Source organism: Aspergillus thermomutatus (genome assembly GCF_002237265.1).
Source record: "Aspergillus thermomutatus strain HMR AF 39 chromosome Unknown NODE_20, whole genome shotgun sequence".
NCBI lineage: Eukaryota > Fungi > Ascomycota > Eurotiomycetes > Eurotiales > Aspergillaceae > Aspergillus > Aspergillus thermomutatus.
Genome location: NW_020798068.1, coordinates 143,504 through 165,358, shown reverse-complemented (window position 1 = coordinate 165,358; position 21,855 = coordinate 143,504). Strand labels below are relative to the sequence as shown.

At 49.5% G+C, this 21,855-nt stretch overlaps 6 protein-coding genes across 6 annotated transcripts; 3 read left to right on the top strand and 3 right to left on the bottom strand.

The window, feature by feature from the left end:
- Nucleotides 1–238: 238 nt before the first annotated feature.
- Nucleotides 239–3,045, top strand: CDV56_109261 (uncharacterized protein; the record flags this gene model as incomplete). Its single annotated transcript, XM_026762880.1, has 5 exons — nucleotides 239–379; nucleotides 459–2,381; nucleotides 2,443–2,522; nucleotides 2,585–2,734; nucleotides 2,790–3,045. The coding sequence occupies 5 exons, from the start codon at nucleotides 239–241 to the stop codon at nucleotides 3,043–3,045; spliced, it is 2,550 nt and encodes an 849-aa protein (XP_026617625.1).
- A 471-nt stretch (nucleotides 3,046–3,516) lies between these two features.
- On the bottom strand, nucleotides 3,517–6,384 carry CDV56_109226 (uncharacterized protein; the record flags this gene model as incomplete). Its single annotated transcript, XM_026762845.1, has 9 exons — nucleotides 3,517–3,560; nucleotides 3,620–4,296; nucleotides 4,357–4,746; nucleotides 4,852–4,872; nucleotides 4,930–5,523; nucleotides 5,584–5,794; nucleotides 5,843–5,993; nucleotides 6,069–6,114; nucleotides 6,254–6,384. The coding sequence occupies 9 exons, from the start codon at nucleotides 6,382–6,384 to the stop codon at nucleotides 3,517–3,519; spliced, it is 2,265 nt and encodes a 754-aa protein (XP_026617624.1).
- Nucleotides 6,385–7,484: 1,100 nt separating this feature from the next.
- Nucleotides 7,485–9,143, bottom strand: irs4 (the record flags this gene model as incomplete). The annotated part of the gene is made up of 1 exon (XM_026762817.1): nucleotides 7,485–9,143. The coding sequence occupies one exon, from the start codon at nucleotides 9,141–9,143 to the stop codon at nucleotides 7,485–7,487; it is 1,659 nt and encodes a 552-aa protein (XP_026617623.1).
- A 1,369-nt stretch (nucleotides 9,144–10,512) lies between these two features.
- Nucleotides 10,513–13,738, top strand: CDV56_109156 (putative C2H2 transcription factor; the record flags this gene model as incomplete). Its single annotated transcript, XM_026762775.1, has 6 exons — nucleotides 10,513–10,711; nucleotides 11,000–12,438; nucleotides 12,544–12,768; nucleotides 12,838–12,982; nucleotides 13,034–13,572; nucleotides 13,628–13,738. 6 exons carry the CDS (start codon nucleotides 10,513–10,515, stop codon nucleotides 13,736–13,738), a joined length of 2,658 nt encoding a protein of 885 aa, XP_026617622.1.
- A 571-nt stretch (nucleotides 13,739–14,309) lies between these two features.
- Nucleotides 14,310–17,689, top strand: LIG4 (DNA ligase (ATP) DNL4; the record flags this gene model as incomplete). The annotated part of the gene is made up of 7 exons (XM_026762728.1): nucleotides 14,310–14,389; nucleotides 14,479–16,592; nucleotides 16,653–16,784; nucleotides 16,839–16,971; nucleotides 17,022–17,127; nucleotides 17,177–17,612; nucleotides 17,670–17,689. The coding sequence occupies 7 exons, from the start codon at nucleotides 14,310–14,312 to the stop codon at nucleotides 17,687–17,689; spliced, it is 3,021 nt and encodes a 1,006-aa protein (XP_026617621.1).
- A 1,101-nt stretch (nucleotides 17,690–18,790) lies between these two features.
- CDV56_109082 (uncharacterized protein) lies at nucleotides 18,791–20,272 on the bottom strand (the record flags this gene model as incomplete). The annotated part of the gene is made up of 1 exon (XM_026762701.1): nucleotides 18,791–20,272. One exon carries the CDS (start codon nucleotides 20,270–20,272, stop codon nucleotides 18,791–18,793), a length of 1,482 nt encoding a protein of 493 aa, XP_026617620.1.
- Nucleotides 20,273–21,855: the final 1,583 nt, after the last annotated feature.

The window sequence follows — 21,855 nt, the reverse complement described above, 5'->3', positions numbered from 1 at the left end:
GCCACAGCTACATGCCTCAGGTATCTAAGGGCGGTGAAAATGAGCAGAGATAACATGTGACATGATATCAGTGTTGTCTCTGCTGATAGCCTGGTTGTGGTAGATCGGCCGACCGTGGCGGGCTCACTAGCAGGCACTCCTGTAAGACCCGTCTTCTATCATCGTTTTTTAGACATCTCCATCTTTTCTTGACTTGAACATCGATATTGATCCTGGTAATGTTCTACTTCTTACTTCCATGGCGCCTACGGGATCTCGTAAGAGAATAAAGCCCAGCCCGTCCGGCGCGCAGTCGCAATCATCACCCTCATTGAGCAACGAGGTGACCTCATCTCCAGGAGGCGGAAAGCGTTCAACCTCGCAGAAGCAAGGAAGTGATGTGAGTCAATTTTTCCTGTCCTTCAATTAATAGAGTTGGGATTTTTGAGTCTAGTAAAGCTGATGTTATTCGTTCTTAGAACTGGTACCCTGCTCTTTGGCCCGCAGTGTCTAAAGCCTCTAAAGCGGCACCTGTTACCGAGGTTGCCCGCGAGAGCATTTCGGTTGCTCAAAATGTAGCATCGAGCATAACTACCTCCTCGGAATCCCTCCTTCACACTCCAAAGCAACATAGACATCCTTCACTTCAGCTTACCAAGAAACAAGGCGCGTCGACCAGATCTCTTCCTGCGGACGCTACGACAACCAAGATCAACATTGCTTCCGATGGTTCTGCATCCACTCCAGCACTGGATTCCCAGTTCGGTACTGCCGGTCCAGCACCAAGTTCGGTTCAGAAGGAAGAATCAAGCGAGGAGGCTGCAGTGGCTACAGACGATACGAACGGAGAGCAACTGAAACCGACAACTGACACCTCACCATCAGAGACAGGTGCCGAAGCGGTGGAACCGGGTCAGGCTCAAACGTCTTCGAAGCCAGCTAGTAGCTGGTTTTCATGGTTCTATACAACAACTTCAACTGAAGATTCTCCCAGTGGTGCTCAGTCAGAACGAGCGCCTGAGACCGAAAGCACCCCGACAGAGCCGGTCGCTGAAGAGCAAACGCCGAAGAATTGTGAAACTCACTCAAACGACCCAGTGATAAGTGCGCAAACACCATCTGCTTCGACCACAGATACCCCTGCGTCAATACAAAAGCGAACCTGGTTTCAAATGTGGTATGGTTCGTCTGCGCCGCCACAGGGGGGGGATACGCTTAGGCCCGAAGAACACAAGGATAACCCCCAAACCGAAACCCTTGAGCCTTCTTCCGCAGAAAATGCACCCGTCCATGATTCGAAACATGCAATTTCGTCTTCAAACCAGCCGCCTGCGGAAACTCAGAGAACGGACGGTCCGGTTGATGCACAAGTCAAGAACGCCAAGTCGGGCTGGTCGTTCTGGTTCAGAGATTCATCGCATAACTCAAGTCAAGTGTCGCTAGCAGATCCTTGGTCAATTGAGACTTCAAACGCGCAAGGATCATCTTCAAACCAGCCTCAGGACAGTCTACAGGAAGAGACAGGACTGGAACAGAAAGCTGAAGTCACCAAGAAAGGCAGCATCAAAATCAAGACTCCTAAGAGCAGTGCTGCTGCCACTGACAAAATCCCCTCACATGTGCAGGCCCTTCCTCCGGAAACACCCACACCACGAGTGTCAGAGGCAGCAGCAGCGAAGCAGTTGCAGAGAGTACTACCGAATCAAGTCTTACCTCGCTTTTCAGACACTTTTGCTGTGAAAGAAACACCCTCTCTCATGCAAACAATTGGACGGTTCTTGCATTATCGCAGAGAACCTGATAACAAGCATGTCTATATGATCAGAGATCCCCCAGGTATCAAAAAGGCATTGGCCATTGGTGTGCATGGGTATTTTCCCGCTCCATTAATACGGACAGTGCTTGGACAACCAACAGGTACCTCCGTGAGATTCGCCACCATGGCCGCGGATGCCATCCACAAGTGGACCGAGAGTCATGGCTATGCCTGTGATGTCGAGAAGATTGCACTGGAAGGGGAGGGCCGCATCGCTGAACGCGTTGACCTGCTATGGAAGCTACTCCTCAATTGGGTGGAGGAAATAAGGAAAGCCGATTTTATCCTAGTTGCATGTCACAGTCAAGGTGTCCCGGTCGCGATCATGTTGGTTGCGAAACTCATTGCTTTTGGCTGCTTGAATGCCACTCGTGTTGGCGTGTGCGCTATGGCCGGCGTCAATATGGGGCCATTCTCAGATTATAGATCTCGATGGATCAGTGGCTCGGCGGGGGAGCTTTTTGAATTTGCTCTACCCTATAGCCAAGTTTCGAAAGATTACGAAGCTGCATTGAAATGCGCTCTGGACTTTGGCGTTCGGATATCCTACATTGGGAGTATCGATGACCAGCTTGTATCTCTAGAGGTAAGGCGCAGATCACTTATAACTGGATTACTTCGAAGTTGGAGTCTAACTCTTGTCGTAGTCATCTCTCTTCTCACCAGTGGTCCATCCCTACATCTACCGCGCGGTTTTTGTGGATGGTAGAGTGCATGCACCAAGCTTGTATGTTAATTACTTCGCAGCTGATCTTTCCCGCCTTGCTAACGTCCTTTCCTTATTGATAGTCTTTCACACCTAGTCGGTTTCGTTCTTAAACTTCGTAACCTGGGGATTTCGGACCATGGCCTCATCAGAGAAATGAGCTCTCCGCTGGCAGGGAGCCTTTATACTGGAGAAGGTCATTCTCGTCTCTATGACGACGAGGCTGTTTATCGGTGCGCTGGCTTGACCTTGATACTGACGCTCACAAGGTTAACGTTCATTCCTTAGGTTGGCGATTGAATTCGCTTTAGAAACATCCAATGTCAGTAATGCTACCCTAGACGTCAGAAGAAGTCACCCATCTCCTGCAAACCCCTATATCCTACCGTTTGCCATGCGGGGTATACTCGAAGAAGACTATGTTCGCCGCGAGCTCTATGAAGAGACAATGCAACTATTAAGGCAATACGATGATTGGAAACCCTCCAGCAAAGTCCTAAAGGATGTCAAATTCAGACTCGAAGGAATTAGGTCCAAACTCTGAACGGCGCCCGCTGGTGGTTCTCCGCCTGTATATGGATCGGCTGCTTTTCATACTACTACTTTCTGAGTGTGTTTTGGGTCTAGAATTAGAGATTATTGATTTCTGTTTTATCGTCTAATCCGGTTTTTCACATTGACACCTAGACGTGGTCATGTCGAGTGAAAGCAACTGTGTAAATACCAAGTACGCGATTAGGAGAATATCAATAAATTAGAGGACAAGAGATCTTGAGGGGTGATAGTGCTTCATTGTGACTGGTAGGGAGAAACAAGGCCAGCATGTATACTATGACCAAATTGAGTTGAAAACCAAGGAAGAGATAATAATGTCCAGTTCTCAGACCACCAGGGCATCACTGGTTCTAAAAGAATATGCATCGTGTTCTGCGACAAAGGGAAAAGGAAGAGAAAAAATGATGAAGAGAAAAAATGATGAAGCTCTGAGAGACAGCAGCAGCCACTGAAAAAAAAATTATACCGGAGGGAACGCCGTGTGATATGCACCTTCGATTTCGTCTGCAACACGAGGGTTAGTCAAATCCTGTCTCCGGGACATCGTTGAAGTGGCTGCCTACCTCTCATGCCATCCAACGCCTCAAAAGCAATCGCATAATTCTTAACGGTTTCAATGACACGCTCCAAGCCTTGACGGATTTCCTCGATCAGTCGATCAGAAGCACTGTTTGTGGATTCATTCCCGTAATCTGGCGACATTTGTTTCTCCACTGTCGCTTTGTAGAATATCATCAACAAGGCGTAGCTTCCTTGCATCAGGCAGCATGCGAACGATGGCATTGTCCGCGGTAGCTGCTTTTGTGGCGATAAGGGCAGTCCCTGGTTGGGCGTGTTACTGCCGCTCGACACGTAGAGCGGCTGTGGCAGGGGCAGGCTCGGGAACATGCGTGAGATCGTAAGAGCCGCTTTCAGACAGACTTTGGCGGAGTGCTGGCTGCTGTATGGGAAGCCACTGGCAAATGAGAATTGTACCACGGAGTGATAGTCGGATGTTGCAGAGCCGGCGGAAGAGGCTGAAGTTGTGCAATCGCTCGATGTAGACGGCGGCGGCGGGAAGGAGTCCAGATTGCTGCTGCAACACGAGATGTTCGCCATACCGTCTTGTTCTTTGGACATCTTGGACGCCGAATCACCCGATGTCATGTTGTTGGGATTGGCTGCGGTCAGGTCGCAATGCTTCCTGATGAAGATTGGAATATCCGAGAACGCCCTGAATCGGTGTACCTTGATTTGGGCACTAACTTCGTATCAGTACCTTTGTGAAAAGTTTTCGAGCTTTTTTTCGAAGATTGCTTACCTAAAGAGCTTGATTCGCGCGATAGCGCGTATGCTATGGGCGGTTGTATACTCCACTTCGTCACCACAGCCCATAGATTGAGGAACCATTGGAAGGAGATTTGATTGCGCTATTGCGGAGCTAGCCCAGGCGTCGAGTTGCTGCATCCTTTCGTGTATGTAAGGCATGTTGGCGCCAGTCGACATGCATTTGTTTAAGTCAATGACGAATTGAGTTGCGGAGGCCAACACTTGCTGGGCTTGCATCAGAACAGCCCATCCCTGGAAACCGGTCAGAATGGTGCTTTTTGCTTGTGGTGTGATTTGCTTGAAGATCATCATGGAAGCGCTGAAGCCGGAGCGGAAGACTTGCCTCTGGATCTGCAGAGAAACGAGGATAAGGTGTAACGAACTGAGGGTCGTTGGCGATTATGGAGAGCGGCTGTAGACCCCGGATTAGCTATTTTTTAAAACTCAAAGAGTCTCGTGAATGTGATCGAGATCGACGCTGGCTTACCGTTGTGCTGACAATTGAACCCTGAAGCACGCAATAGTACTAGACAGCAGATAATTAGTGGGCGCGCCGCGATGATACCTAATCAATGACCGTACCGTCATCCACCAGGCCCTCCGCCGAGCCTCTGCGCACTCATCATGCTCCTCCCCGAGCGACTGAAGAGACATATCCAGCGCGATCGCCAAGGCTTGGCCGGCCCGATACCTCATTTTGAGCAGATTTCCTCGCTGTGTATATTCATACACGCAGAGGATCAGCAACGCAAGAAGGCTTTCGAGTTCCACAGGTGTTCGTGGATGAAAGGGCTCCCGATCGATCATGGGTCGATTGTTCGACAATGCCTGGGACGGATCTGTCGACGAAGCTTGTAATTCGCAATCATCCTCAACACTCGCAGTAGCTAGTTGCGCAAAGGTATGAGCATAAGTTCTACGTCGTAGCACAGAAATTGGAGACAAGGGCTCAGGATCGTCCGGATGCGGTACCAGGGCCAATATGGCGGAAATTGCAAGACTGAGGGGAGACCGTGGTCTGTATGCTAGTAAAGGCTCTTCAGAAGGAGACGACGAATAGTGACCAGCGGAATCGATTGGCCGATCTGGACAGCGTGGAGCGACTCGTGGTGGAAGTATGGGAAAGTAATGGTGAACGAAGTCGTAGTATGCATTCAATCTATATCCGAATCAGCGTCACCAAGCCTTCTGGCTGTCACTGGTCAAAGTGAAGCATTACATGTCGTGTTCGCTGCCATATGTCCTGACCAAAGACAGCGATGGTATGGTTGAAGGCGAAGGTGTTGGCTCCGTCTGGGCCTGGGTGTTGCTGCCATTGTTCGAAGTGAAGAGATCAGCAAACATGGTATTCACATCCGATGAGAAATCCAACGCTCTCAGCCCAGCTCCTGGCAAGGAGAGTACATCAATCTGACCAAAGATCGCCGAGGCTGTTTGAAGGTTAGTGCTGCAATTGCAGAGAAGTTCGCCTCACATACAGTCATTAAAGCCAGAGGCTGGTGTGAGGGTAGAGTCTTGGGAATCATCCTGCCGGGTACTTGAATCCGGAGGAGACGAGCTCTTTTTCTTCTTCCTCGGACCGCCTCTTCTACTGGGCAGGTACGAGCATTTCTTCTTCTTGCTAAGACACTTCCAAGTGAAAGACCTGTCTCAGCATATGTAGAGACACACATAGGAGAGTCAGCATAGGGTAAGTAAACATACGTTGGAGCATGGTTCTTGACCATCGCAGCGCGTCCTCGATGCACGACTGTCGCATCAGAGTCAGCATCAAAGGCAACAATCAGCGAAAAAGAGAGGAGTAGAGAAGCGCAAGTAGTCAAAAAAAAAAAAAAAGCCACCACGAGGGCGACATGGATCAGTAAACATAAAGGATCATGACGGCTTACCATGTCAGGCAAGCTACTTTGACTGGCGGTTTGGCAAACTTCTTCCGAACCACAGTGGGCCGCGGAGTCTTGGATTGTGTAACTGGCGTGATTCCGGTATTAGCAGGACGCGGGAGGTTCTCCAGCACCATCTCGAAATCCCGATCAATTAATCACTGCAATTTCGAGTTTCGAGTCCATTCATTCAACGGGGTTTGGTCGTAGACTCGTAGTCTCGCGCGGGCTTTGAGAAAGCAATCTATATAGCACCCACCGCCTCGAAAGGTCGCCTTCGCGCATAACTACTGGGCACAGGGGCCGTACGATCACGGAACCTTTCTCCCAGAACAAAAACCGATCTGGTGCTGGTCAATCGGAGTCCCAGAGATGTGGTCTGATATAGTTACTGATAAAAGCTGGGGTGTCGTGCCGTGGCTTAATCATCCGTAGCCAAACGATCCAAATCCCGAATTCCCACGGTTCGGGATTTGCTTTGGTGCAGGAAAGGATTTAGATAGTCCACCTCGCATTAATATTAACTCGGTCAATTGAAGATGATATGGATCCCCAGGATATGGAAGAGACTTATCAGGCCCCCCATCATCAGTGATGGTTTTGATAAAATAGCTGCGGTGAGAAATGGATTTTTATGATGAGAGTACAGAGGACAATCGCTTACAAAAAGAAGATCCTACTTTCTGATAGGAGCATCCAGAAATATCATGGTCACGTGATATGTACTCTATCCCCGAGGTTTTAACGAATCTTGCCATGCTACAGATATTATTCACAAAAAAGATCTCAATTGCTTTAGTGGCCAGGACTTAACGCTCGTATGCATTTGTACTTCAAATAGGGGTGACACAGATCTGCACTGTTGGGCTGGAAGCGGAAACCCGACATCGAAGGACACCGAGAATTGGTAGCTGTTACTAGTCTTGGTACCCCGATGTACATGTTGTTAATGTCCTATGGCTGTGTGACAATGACAGTAGTATCTAATAGCCTTGATCACAGCATCACGTTTTCATGATTTCTGCATGGTGCTATGTATAGTTAGCGTTTAAGTGGATCCCGATATGGATGCAAGGAAGGCATATTCCAAATACTTGGTTTCATGCTAAAGTCGATACTCGGTCCCCGGAGCTGCGTGGGCATAAACACGAAGCTAGCGGAGAGCCCAACAGTCTTGGCCGTTGTTTCTAGCATTGCGGTGTTCAGCGCTGGTGCGTGGGTGTATGGATCTCCCGCGTTATCGGAAAGGGACCTTCGGTATTCTGATGCCGGGTACGCCTCTCACACTGTCCCAGACACTGTCTGGCACCTTCACTGGAAGCTTGTGGCCTTTGAGCTGTTGGTCTATCAGCCACATGCCGACGACGAACTCTTCTCGTGTCAATAGTCCAATCTTCTGCCGATCAACGAGATTCCAGATATGCTCCAGAATGCTTGACGGCAAACGGCTTCGGGACCATATGTCGCGAACAACAATGTTCAGGACCATTTCGGACGCACTTGGAGGATAACCGTCGCTGGAAGTTTCCTGATTTGAAGATCGTTGCTTGGAATTGCTGATAGGAATCAGCAGTCCCTTGTTTGCCGCCCAAACGCCCTCGTACCTCTTCCTCTCCTTCTCGGTTACTTCGCTTTGCCATCGTTTTCGATCACCCTCGTGATGTTTGTGTGGGTGTTTGTGTATAATGTGCTTTCTGTGCTTGTGATGGTCGAATTCCTCTTCACTAGCCTTAGTCGGCGTCCGGAGAGTGGGTCGCAAGCTTGGCGTGGGACTGGAGCTGCGTGGGGAGCCACTGTTGGCTGTGTGCGGATGGCGGAGCGAACGGGCTCCGGGTTGCCGTTGTGGTGGAGGGGGTGGAGGAACTTTTTTTGCCGATGATGCTTTTCTTGAGGCCAGTGAAGACGCAACTATCGCATCCGACAGTGCTTTCTCGTCTAGACCAGAGGAGTGGTCGATGAAATCTGGGCTACTACCGTTATTTTGTGGTGAACTGGCTAACAATGGAGAGCTAGGCATAGAACTCTTGCGATGTTCATGCGCTTCCAGCAGAAGGCGAGGATCACTGTAGGAAATGTGTGTCCTAGGCGAAGCGCCTGGTCGCGGGGGGGGCTTAGGTCTGGCCTCATCAGCACCTGTGTGATCCATGGCGGGATTTAAAAGCGATTCGTAGCTCTGTTGTCCTCCATGGTTCTTCAGTTCACTGGGACTAGGACTTTTTGGGATGGATTTTGCACCTCCTTTCCGAGGCAGAGGTGGAGTAGGACGGGTTTTTGTAGCAGACACTGGAGCGATATCTGAGAGCGTGGGTGAAGTAGCTGGCTGCGTTGCAGGCCTTGGAGGGGGAATTGGTAGGTTTCTGACGGGTAGTTCTCTGTTGTCTTGTAGAAGTTTTTCAAATGTATCGCCGCCCGCCGTCATGGTGCGAACAGGTTTAGGTGTTAGAAGATCAGGGCCTCCTCTATCGTCGCTTTTCTGAGGCCCTGCTTGTTCCAGTTCCGAATTTGAAATCGTCACTGCCAAGGTTACAGGTTTGTTCCCTGGCACCGGCGGTTTCTGCATAGCGGCTTGGGCAGCAGTTTGCTGGGGAGTCCGTGACCTGAAAGTCGCTGTTTCATCACGCTCTCCCTCCGATGCCTTCTGCATACTCTGTGCGGCAAACATTCCAATCTTGCCCCTGACGGACCCAGGCTCAGGGAGTTCTGCGGATCTGTCGTCTGGTGGATGATCCGTATCGGCAGCATGATGTTTTGCATCCGCAGTTCCCCTGGATTTGATGTCCATTTTGTGCGAGGCAGCCTGAGGAGAGCTTGCATTGAAAGCAGCAGTAGCTCCTTGCGGAGCTGTCACGGTGTCGCTGACATGACCACGGTCCGAAGTGATAGTCGGACTCGCCATTCACAAGACCTGCGTCGCCTTGCCTGTTCTAAGGATAATGGCAAGAATTATTCCCGTTTTCCACTGATTGGGGTCTGAAAAAATATCTCCAATAATGTTCACCTCGAATTGAACAAGTCGTAGGGGCCAGGATAATGAACCATGGCGCCAGATGGAGACATTTACATATGTTCATTGGGGAAGCCGAGCGCGGAGCTAAGAGAATCTACAAAGCCCGTGCACGGTGCGTCAGATTCCGTCACTCAGGGCAGAATAATAATACGTCTGACGGAGTAAGGTAGAAGGTAGATACAGCTTCTGCAATTGAGGAAGCAAAGTACTTGGATATGACCATGCTCTGTGAGGGATACTTCAGTTTGACCATCGCTTCAGCCTCGGCAGAGAAAGTCGATGGTGGTACGAAGTGCTATTTAGCAAAGCATCATAGACAGCATGTCGTGAGATATCTATCTACAACAGAAAGTCCGTTTTCCTGGTGATTGTGGCATGCGTTGACTATAATATTGTTCTAAGTTCTAACATCAAATGCATCCAAAAAGGTCTGTAGGATTCCAGATCGAACCCAATAATTAGTCTGGAGAACTCCTCCAGCACTCTTGTTGTAACAGGCATATACCTAGGTAACTTAAGTGAGGTTTCCAGCACTTCTTCAGATTCCAGTGGCCCCCAGCCTGAAATGCCCTTTTTATCAAATACTAAGCTTGGTCTTTTAGAGTCTTTTCTTTTAGCCTTGCCACTATTCATCCGTTTAATTAACCGAGAGACTAACTGAAAGTGCGGGGAATTCCACCTCATGAAATGACTAAAGGCCCCAAAGCATCCAATCGGACTCCCTTGTCTCAAGTCTCAAGTTAAGTATCTACCTTAGACTAACTGAAGTTCGTCTGGGACGATGGAAGGAAACCCCGTTCTCACTTCTCTTCTCTCTTGGTCTTGGTGTTGTCTCCCCCGCTTTCTACTTTGCACCTAGTCCTTTTGAAGCCAAGGTACTACTCCCGTCTCCTCAAGTCTGAGGGCAGTCAGCCTCCGCATTTTACTTTTTGCTGTACTACCATCAGGAGCTGTTCTTGAACCTGAGGAGCTCTTGCTTGCCACTTACAATGATCATGAAGATGTTGGCGCTTTTGGATCTTCCGTGAAACTTATTCCTTTTCTTCAAGGACCTTGTGATCTCCATGCCCGCAGCTGCAATGCCAAATCCTGCTGATTTTCATCTCGATCAATCGTCCACGAGGCGCAATGTCCCCAGAAAAGAGCGACGCTGGCCAAGGTACGCACTTGTTCTTTGTAATACTTGCAACAGAGCGGCCCAATAGATGGTACACCGGCCAAGGATTAACCCATGACATGGTAGAAGTAGCGAACCGCCATGAGGCCGAATCAGGAGCGGACGATACAAGCAACAATCGTGTTCGTGAAGTTCGGCTCAACTCCGCCCCTGGTCAAACCAAGTGCTCGATTTGCCATAGCACTTTTCGAAGACCTGAGCATCTCAAGCGTCATTTTCGAAGCCACACCAAGGAGAAACCCTTCGAATGTGCGCAGTGTGGACGTCATTTCTCAAGAACGTATGTGATCTGTCTTTTCTTTCTCGTGACACCAGTATGACAGTTGCAGCCTCGGCATGAGCGTGTTCACCGAGGCGAACTGATAATGGCGCTCAAAGCTGACCCATGTCGCAAGTGACACACTCCATCGCCATGAACTAAGTCATCATACCTTGGGACCCGAAGGAGGAAAGGATCGTATGCATCGCATTACGGTCAAGACCTTCAGAGCCTGCTACAAATGCGCAGTAGCCAGAGTAAGATGCAGTGGTGGCTCCCCATGCGTACGGTGTGAGAACAGGTCTCTAGAATGCCAGTATCCAACGGAACGACGCTCCAAAGCCAAAACGCGGAAGGAAGTGGTCCAGAACCTGTCTTCTGATGGAAACAGTACGATTTACGGGCAAGCTACTCAGCATGAGTCCCCTTCTTCAACAGCAGGTGTTGATGTCCACGGAGCGGATATCAGAGAGCAGTCAAGAAATGAGCCTCCGAGATTTCAAATTACCGAATTTCAACTAGATCTCACGGGCTCACATCGTATGGATACATCATCGAAGGACACGCCTGCAGAGGGGCTGCACGGACCTCCTCATGGGGAATCGTCAGAGCATCAGAATGGTCCACCAGTAAACGAGCCGGGTGATTTGAACTCTCGAATGCTCTTGTCAGATCCTGGTGGTTCGCACGACACACGTGTATCGTTGTCTGGGTATGATGATTTGAGCTCGCAGCAATTGTATTCACAATTGCCAGCAGCTAGCGCTCAGACGTTTCGACAAGAATCGACTTCACAACTCGACCATCGGTCGAGAAACATCCAGCAACCAGGAGCAGCCACATCCAATCTCAACCTGGAATTGACGGGAGTTGGAGGCCAGCAAATTCAACTCGGGTTCGATCCGCCGTTTTTAGATCAATCAATGCTTTCTACCTTGAATTGGCTGCCTAATGATATGTTCCCCGATACAACGAGCGATCATTCTCTGTCGAGGCTTCCTCCGCTCTCGGACCAGCTGAGTATCCTGGACGAGCCGGTGAGTCGAACAGCATGGCTACCTCCTGTCACCAGCATGCGGCAGGTGAGTCCGTCTGCGCGAGAAAATCACTCACACACCCCTTCCGGGCACATGTCTTTGGACACGGATGCGGAGAGTCCGGGCCGATTTTCCCGCAGCATTGGGGAAGGTTCGTTACACTCGGAGCCCTCAAACGCCACCAAGCGGTCGGCAGATTTCTACGTGGACGGCGCTGGAGCTCGACTACCAAAGTACAGACGGAACAGAACTTCGTGGTCAAGATCGTCTGCAGAGCCTATTGAGATTCTGTCACCCTTGCATCAGCATGATACGCTACATCAATTCTCGTTTCCACTGATTCAGGAGGTGAGGGCAGACTTCATTTCGGATGAGGAAGCGGTCTTCAATCGTCAGATCGAAGCTCCGACCTATGATAAAATCTACCACTCGTTCCTCCAGTTATGCCACACGGACAACCCTCTCTATCCCAAATTCGAGACTGGTAACTTTCCCAGTGCGGATGCTCTTTCAAGCTTCGTACATCTTTACTTCGACTCATTCCAGCCCGTGTATCCCATGTTCCATTCCCCTACATTCAATCCAAACAGCTGTCATTGGCTTGTGACACTGGCTATATCAGCAGTCGGCTGTCGTTTCTCTGGTCTCGCCGCTCTTGATGAGTGTACTACAGCGTTTGACGAATTCCTTCGGCGGGCTATCAATATTGAGGTAAGACATTCGATTTCCCGCTGGCGGACTATTAGTCGCTGACCGAGTATGGCGGCCCAGAAAGAGAAATGTCGTTTCGAACAAACACCGTTGTGGCTGATTCAGGCTATGACGCTCAACTGCATCGGGCTGGTACACAGTAGTAGTAACGAGCAAAGTAAAGTGTCTACACTCAATGCTTTCAGCGACCTTGTCAATTTCACCATTCAAGAGAGATTGCTCTGCGCCGCAAGCAAGTCAACAGCCCAGTATGGTGATCTTCCGCTGGAACAAAAGTGGCATGACTGGATTCAAGATGAAATACGGAGACGGACCGGGTATCTGATATGGGTATGCTCATTCGAAAGATTTACCATTGATTATGTTCCGTCATATCTCGACCTGACATTTAAGTGCTAGCTACTTGATTGTTCCCTCGCGTACCACTTTGATCACCGGCCTTTGCTGTCTTTGGACGACGGGCAGTGTTCATTACCGTCTCATGAGAATCTCTGGCAGTCTCACTCGGCCGAACCCTGGCGGAATGTCCTCGAGAGAACTTCTGGTACGTTCTAACGTGGCAAGCAGAGATTCTTAACTAAGACATCGCTTCTAGGTTCGAGAGATATCTCTCTTTACAATGCGGTGCTCACAATCTATGTCGAGAAGAAGCTCGTCCCAGAGATCGGAGAATTCAGCCATGTCCTTCTTATTCACGCTCTCTATCATCGAATGTGGGAGGTCGGTGACTATTTTCGCCGTCCCTTATCGTTCTGGAATCCGACTGCAAAGAAGCAGTCCCTTGATACCGCTATCCCATCGGGGTCTGTCTGGCTACCAGGCATTCCATCGTACTCGAAATGGCGCAACAGCGCGTGTGATTGCTTGGATATTTTGCATTGGACGGCAAACAGCACTATCGCCAAAGCAGCAGGACTTGAACATCCTACCGTGCTACACCTCCATGCTGCGCGAATTGTCCTCCTCGCCCCATTCCGTGAAATTCGTTCTCTGGCGACCTCATTGGCAACGGGCAAGATTCGCTGGAGCGAGCATCAACAAGCCCTTGAGTGGCATTACATATTACGCTGGATCAAACACGACCAGTACAAAGCTCGTCTTGCGATCATACATGCAGGCACAACCTTGTGGCACGTAAGACGGTATTCGACGAATGCGTTTCACGAGCCGGTCGCTGTATATCTTTCAGTACTCACTTTATGGGCGTATGGCTCATGTCATGTTCAAATATCCCAAGATCCCAACTCAAGATATGGACCACGGCATCATCCAGTCCGCGAACCAACATTCATCCACCTAGACCGGCCGTGTGATGACGAGCTAGTCCAGCTCTTTGTCCGCGAGGGTCATGTTATGAGAGGAAACGTCACAGGTGTAGGGGACATATGTGCTCCCCATGGTCCTGAGCGCATTTTAAAGGTTGGCTGCGAGACACTTGTCGGGCTTACTGCATGGGGAATTAGCAAGAGATTTATTGCAATTCTTACGAAGCTCGCGGGGCCGTCCTCGCAGCCACAGGCTCCGAGAAGCTGATAATGTGAAATACACCACGAAGCTAGCATTTCCATCTGACGGGCGATTGCGTGTTGGCATATTTTATACAAGTCCAAAGATGTATATATAATGTCTGATGACTGTGGATTTTGTCCAAATATAACAAAATCTGAATTATGCTACTATTCATGAGAGTGGTTAGGCAGGTGATGTAATGTCACATGTGTCGCTATCTTATCGGGGGCCGTTGCAGCCTAATCTTCATGGATCAACACACTTCTTAACTTACCATATATTAGACAACAACATGTATGGTGGAGCGGGCTTTCACTCCGAATATACTTTGATCCTGACTTGCGAACGAAACTTGATACAGAATGGACTCTGACGAGATCAATCCTGATGAGGAGCACCCAAATGTTCCTGCTGGAGATGAGGAGTCTGACATTGACGAAAAGTGAGGCTCCCCGCACGCTACTTTCCTCTGTAAATCCTACTTAGTGTTGAGAGACAAAGTCATTGACACCATGCTACCTGTTGCTATAGATATCCCAATCGCCCGCGTAACCATTCCCCAACGCTACCCTTCCATGAGCTTTTCCAGACCCTCTTCAACCCTCTGAGCGAAATCAAAAAGAAGCCAGCCGGAGCGGTTGCGGCTCGCAGGAAAGTCGGTCCGCATGGTCAATCAGCAGCGAATCTTAACCCGCTGGAGAGACGACGCGATGTGATCGAGCGTTTTATCTCGCGGTGGAGGAAAGAAGTGGGCGATGATATATACCCCGCCTTTCGACTGATTCTTCCGGACAAGGATCGGGACCGGGCCATGTACGGAATAAAGGAGAAGGTCATCGGCAAAATGCTTGTCAAGATTATGAAAATTGACAAGAATTCAGAGGATGGCTTTAACCTGCTGAACTGGAAGCTGCCTGGGCAAGCAGCTGCGTCCAGGATGGCGGGCGACTTTGCGGGACGATGTTACGATGTCATCTCGAAGCGACCGATGCGGACTGATGTGGGAGACATGTTGATCGAGGAGGTAAACGAGAAGCTGGACAAGTTATCGGCGGCTTCCAAGGAGGAGCAGCAGCTGCCGATTCTTGCGGAGTTTTACCGGCGCATGAATCCCGAGGAACTCATGTGGTTGATTCGGATCATCCTCCGGCAGATGAAGGTGGGAGCGACAGAGCGGACCTTCTTTGATGTCTGGCATCCGGATGCGGAGAATTTGTACAGTATTTCGAGCAGTCTCCGGCGTGTCTGCTGGGAGTTGTACGATCCGAATATTCGGCTGGACGCGGAGGACAGAGGAATCAGCCTGATGCAATGCTTCCAGCCGCAGCTGGCTCAGTTCCAAATGCATTCATTGGACCGAATGGTCGGCCGAATGAGACCGACGGAGGAGGATCCCGTCTTCTGGATAGAGGAGAAGCTGGATGGCGAGCGCATGCAGCTCCATATGGAGTCTGACGATTCAGTACCTGGCGGTAGACGATTCCGTTTCTGGTCGAGAAAAGCGAAAGAATATACGTATCTATACGGCAACGGTATCTATGATGAAAACGGATCTTTGACAAGGCATCTCAAGGATGCATTTGCAGATGGGGTCCAGAGCCTGATTTTGGACGGTGAAATGATCACATGGGACCCCGAGCAAGACGCTCCCGCACCTTTCGGCACACTTAAGACTGCTGCATTGTCCGAACAGAGGAATCCGTTCTCAACGACAGGCGCTCGGCCGCTGCTGCGTGTCTTTGACATACTATACCTTAATGGGCGAGACTTAACTGGCTACACACTTCGTGATCGTCGCAATGCCTTGCAGAAGGCTGTCCGGCCTGTCCATCGCAGATTCGAAATACATCCCTATGAAGAAGCTACAACTAAAGATGAAGTCGAAGCTGCGCTCAGAAAGGTGGTTGCTGAAGCTTCCGAGGGTTTGGTGCTCAAGAACCCTAGGTCGCCGTACCGTTTGAATGAGAGGCACGACGACTGGATGAAGGTGAAGCCTGAGTACATGACCGAGTTTGGAGAGTCCCTAGACCTCATCGTCATCGGCGGGTACTATGGCTCCGGTCGTCGAGGCGGCAACCTTTCAAGCTTTCTCTGCGGGCTAAGAGTTGACGATGCTCATGCCTCTCAAGGTGCGAGCGCGTCAAAGTGCTACTCCTTCTGCAAGGTTGGAGGTGGCTTTAATGCCGCTGATTATGCGAATATTCGTCACCACACCGATGGTAAATGGATGGAGTGGAACCCAAAGAAACCTCCAACGGCGTATATTGAGTTGGCAGGACGAGAGGCTCAATATGAGCGACCCGACATGTGGATCAAGCCGGAAGACTCGGTCGTCATTTGTGTCAAAGCAGCCTCCGTATCAGCCAGTGACCAGTTTCGGATTGGACTGACTTTGCGGTTTCCACGTTTCAAAAGACTGCGCATGGACAAAGATTGGAAAAGTGCTCTGTCTGTGCAGGAATTCCTAGATCTCAAGTCGAACGTCGAGCAGGAGCACCGGGAAAAGGAATTGAGTGTGGACAATTCCCGTAGGAAGCGCGTCAAGAGGACGACAAAGAAGCCTCTCACGGTTGCTGGATATGACATAGACGAATATGTCAAGTATGCTGGCCCCTCTGGGCATATATTTGACGGGTTGAACTTTTGTGAGTTTTGCATTGGCAGTCCGACCTGTCGATCGATAATGTACTAACCATGCGAGCCAGATATTCTGACAGATTCGAATGCGCCCGTCAAGAAAACAAAGCCTGAGCTAGAGCAGCTAGTCAAAGCCAACGGTGGCATGTTTTTCCAAACTAACAATGCAGCTCCTCACACAATTTGTGTGGCGGACAGAAGTAATGCTCTCCTAGGCTGATAATGTGGTCTGCTTTGGCTGACCCACTCGATAGGAACGGTAAAAGCTGCCTCCTTACAGAAGAGCGGGGATGTAGATATCATCAGGCCGTCCTGGATTCTCGATTGTGTGAAGCAAAACGAGATTGACGCAGGCCTACCTGACTTGCTCCTCCCTTTTGAGCCTAGGTATGTTCTTCTATCGCGGACTAGACGGATCTATGCTCAACTTGCTCTAGGCACATGTTCTTCGCCACGCCGGGGAAGCAAGAAGAAGTGACGGCCAATGTCGACCAATTTGGCGATAGTTATGCTCGTAACACTACGAGCGAGGAGCTCAGTGCTGTACATTTTCCGCATAATGTTTCATCGAACGATTGCTGATTTCGTCAAGGTTCTGAAACAAATGACGAAGCATCATTTCAAGATCTCCCAGTGTCCCGAGGCTGCCACGAAGCTCATTGAACGCATTCAAGAAAGGGTCAATTCTGGACATGAAATGCCATGCGGGTGGCTCTTCAAGAGTCTTACGATACTCTTCCCACATAAAAATGGCGATGCCTCGGAGTCTGAAAGTGTGACTCCATCGGATGCCCACTGCCGCTTGCGCTTTGCTATCAATACTGCGAGATTTGCAGGCGCAAATATTGCCAAGTCCTCAAGCCATCCCTCAATCACCCATGTGGTTGTCGATCCAGACAGCTCAGCAGCAGAAATATCTTCGCTCCGAGGGTGGTGGTCTAGAAAGTCCGGGAAGAAGGTACCACATATAGTCACTGTTGACTGGGTAGAAGAGAGCTGGAAGCACCGAACGCTATTGGATGAGGAGAGTGAGTCATACAAGATAATTTCACTACTGATAACCAGCATCTAATTCAGTTGTTCAGGATTCCAGCCCAAACGATGAATATCTGGCGCCGCTTAAACGTCCCGGCCAATATGAACCGAGAAATAGATCCGGTCCCGAATCCTATGTTTCGCCCTGCAGTGAAAATTGTCCTAGTCCATGACTCCTATTACGACATACAAAACGAAGGACACACAGGCCCAGGAGTCTAGCAGCTGCACTGGTGCCCAAGAAGAAGATAGATACCCTATGCTCATTTTCATTCGGACATGATAGCCATAGCTTCCCACACGGTATCAAGAAACGATAGCTTAGCACCGTATCTCATTTTTGCTTCACTATGGAGTACCAGGGGTATGGAGTCCGGAGAAGATAGTCGATCCCTGCATCATCGTACAAGAACCCAAGTTTAACTGCTTGATACGATTGGATAGAGATAAGGCTTGCATACGGACTCCGTGCGAGTAGGCAACCAGCCAGAATAATGGATGAAACCATGGATGTTGCTCCGGCTACGCATTCAGGCCCTTTACAGAGTACTGATTTAGGCATTAATAATCCTTGATCCAGGCAGGTATCCTACGTACTCCGTAGTGTAATACCCCTGGTATTTACTAGTACTGAGATTATTCGTGTAGCAAGAATGAGAGGAGAGAGACGCTGACGGTGTGATGGTGATGTCAGATCGTCCCACTGTCACATGTTGCTGTTTTCACACGTTCTTACTCGGTTGCCTTGGCTGACTGTTTACTTCCGTTCGTAATTCTGGTTTCTTAAAGGTTTCAACATGGGCTAGAAAAGGTGTGTTTAGTACTCCGTACTCCGTAAAACAAGAAAGAAGGTTCCATTTCGCTTCGCTATATGTACCAGGCTAGGAAGGGAAACGATCCTTCTGCCCCTATGAGAATGTAATGACACCATCGTATATGACGACACCAGTCCACCCATGCGCCGTGCTGTCTATGCTCCAACCAGGAAGGTCTCCGAATATGTACATGATGTGGGAAATTGAAAGCTCGGATTTGAATCCAAGATAGATACTGAGATCGAGGAAGGTAATGGAAAAAAGAGAAGAAAAAAAAAAAAGAAAAGAAAAGGGAGTGGGCGTGGTTTCAACAGTTGTTATACCCAGATAGGGAAGGAGAGGTGCATGTATCCGTATCAGGCAGAAATTCCGACCCATCTTGGAGGGATTACATGCTCGGCCTCTTCCTCTTGGTCATGTTCATCAAAGTCGTAGATTGCAACCCGATGCTGGATGCTTTTCCGAGGTGGTAACCAGATCCGCGCCCGGGTAGGGATGTCGTCCCGAAGCTTTCCGCTACGTCTCATGTTCATTTCGAGAACCACCATGCGCAGAAAATCACTGTTCTCCCGCGGTTCTCGGGGACGTGAGAAGGTCGGATGCTCTGGATCGAATGGTAGTAATTGTTGATCTCGGCTTGCGGAGCCGGCGAGGTGAAACCTGCCCTTGCGACGTCCACGCCCCCCTGAACGGTGGTATGTCTGCATTTGGATCGATACGGGGCAGTTCCGAGAATCCAGGGTTTCATGTGGATAGTCTTGGTAGGCATACATCTCGGTCGGTGAAACCTGAATCGGGTTCAGGTACCGCCTGAGGGCGGGTGATGGCGGCTCTTTCATAGGCGGAGGCCGTCGGTCGTCCGTCATCTCTGGAGTAATATTAAACAAAGACCGCGTGAGGAAATCCTCTGGTTGTACCGACGGGGAAGCAAAGGTCGAAACGGTTTGAGCAGCGGACTTGATTGCTCGTAAAGATGCTGTCAGATTGGATTTGAACGAGGAGCCTAAACGAGGAAATGACCGGGATGGGCTAGGGGATTTGGAAGGAGTGGCATCAGTAAACAAGGGCTGCGAATCAGCCAGGCTCCAATCTGACTCCGACAGATCCCTATCCAGCAGAGGATGGTCAAAAGCACAATCCTCTGGATGTGGTGGGCGGCGGTATTTTCTTTCTGAAGGGCTCCGTTGGCTTGCTGGGGTAGGTGGCACAGGAAGGCTAGATGGAGAATCCAGATCGTGATCTAAGGACGGCATCGACTCGAGAGACATAGATTGTCCTGAGAATGACGGTGTCTCAGACTCGTAATCGCTGCCAACCACCGACTTCTCGCTCTCATCTGGAGGGCTAAGCAAGATGTCAAGCGCAGTACTACCAGTTCCTTCCAGCAAATGGTCATCTCTTGATCTGACCCCTTCCATCAGTAACCTGCTAAACTCCTGCACGTGGTCTCCGCGCGGTAGTCTCCGCGACTCTCGCACACTCCAGGTGCGTCGGGGAACTGGAATCGCGGTGGCTTCTAGGATAGACGCAATGGACGTGGGTACATAACGATCGCGCAAAGCGGACGAAGATGACCGCGGAGATATCGTTTGATTCCGGGGTGTCTTTGAGCCATGGGCTGTGTTGTTCTCAAGCCTAGATGTAACGCGAGGTCCGCGTTTCGGAGGAATCACTACTGGGCTCGTAGCATGAGAGTTCGCCTCGCTGGGAAACTCGACGTCCTGCGCTGTGAAAAAAGCCACGGCGGAGGTTGAGGTTGGCTGCAAATCCTTCTCATCTTGCTTGAATGGCTTCGCTGAAGACACAGAGCTGAAAAGAAAAGCCCTAGGAACCATCATCTTTATGGTTTGTTATCGAGGCACAATTCTTTGATAAGGTGACCTAGCCCTGACGAGGCACTTTGATCGAGAGTCTGAGCGAGATACATGGATGGTGAAAGAAGAGGAGGAGGAGAAGGAGAAAGGTTTGCTGCAGGGACTCCCCCCAGGGAGTATAATAATTCGAGGATGTATACGTGTGGGTAGTGTCGGTGTGTTGGTGGATGATTTGCGATAAAGATTTAAGGCAAGCGGAACTGGAAGCCGGGTGCGGGATAGCGGCGGTATGCGTATGCAGGCACGCGACAGGTAAACCTGACAGGTAAGACAAATGCAAAAGTCTAGAAAACTACACAGTGCCCAAACCAGACAGGGCTCAGGTAGAGGGACAAAAGAAGGAGAGGAAAATGAAGGGGATGGGGAAGGACTCGTACACTGTAAGCAGTGCGAATAATAATACCCTAATAGACGTCAGATGAGGCAAGAAAAGTAGGTATCTCCAGAGTGGGACGTTTTATGAAGATAAGAAGAGTAGGTGGCTGCGATTCCTAAGCCGTAATTTCAATGTAATATGACATCTTGCCTTATTAGGCCTGGGCTGAATTTGTTTTCGGAATAGATCGTACACTCATTGACTGAAAAATGGGAAAAGTGATATGTATGGTAACAAATGAGGGCGCCTTTACTAATGGAATTTAGGGGCGGTAAGGGCGGACAATGCCGGGATCCGGACATGTTGGAGAGTATTAATGGTATTGTATCGTAACTTGTCTCCCTGCAGCCAGTTATAATCCAGAGATATGTCTATTTGATTGTTTCCAGGTTGTCATGGATCCGACTGACTTGTCTCACAATATGACCAGCCGATCGGTATCAGCCTGCCTTAGACTGTTTTTGGAAACCCCACAGAAGTCAGAGAAGATTCTATTTAAAATGATAGGTAGTTCAATAATAATACTCCGTACTATCTTACCTTACCTTACCTGTCGTGTGATGCACTCTGCACAGTACCTTACTACTCTCAGAGTCAAAATACCTACTGAGTTACATTACAGGTAGCCCGGTGTTTCCATGTAAAATCTGTGGTTGCTGTCTTGCCAAGACAATGTATTGGTAATTGTCATTCTTAATGCCTGCCCAACCTTTAAAGGCTGGAAAAGTGGCCTACAACCCAATCAATAATAATATGGAAGACAAGAGAGCTTGCTTGGTGAAAGACAATGATCATGCATACATAAGCAACTACTCCATAACTAACTACTGGTCAGCTTATAACTGAATGCATCTTAGTGACATTGACACCTCCAGCATTATGAAGATCACATGATTCATTATTACCCCTTGTCTTCCAACAAGACCCAGACATAAGGTACTGCTGATCCTCGTCAGTTTAGAAGTAAAAATCATATAAATAGCTTTTTGGTGCTACCTGAGGCCATCACCATCTCGCACGAATCATGAAGTGAGATCTTTTCTACACCAGTCCTAAGCTGATTCGTCTCAAAGCTGAGGCTTGATCGCGGGGCTGTGCAAGGGACATGGAAGAATCCATGATACAACAGACTATCCGAAGACTCCGACCAATCCAGCCCTCTGATGCTATG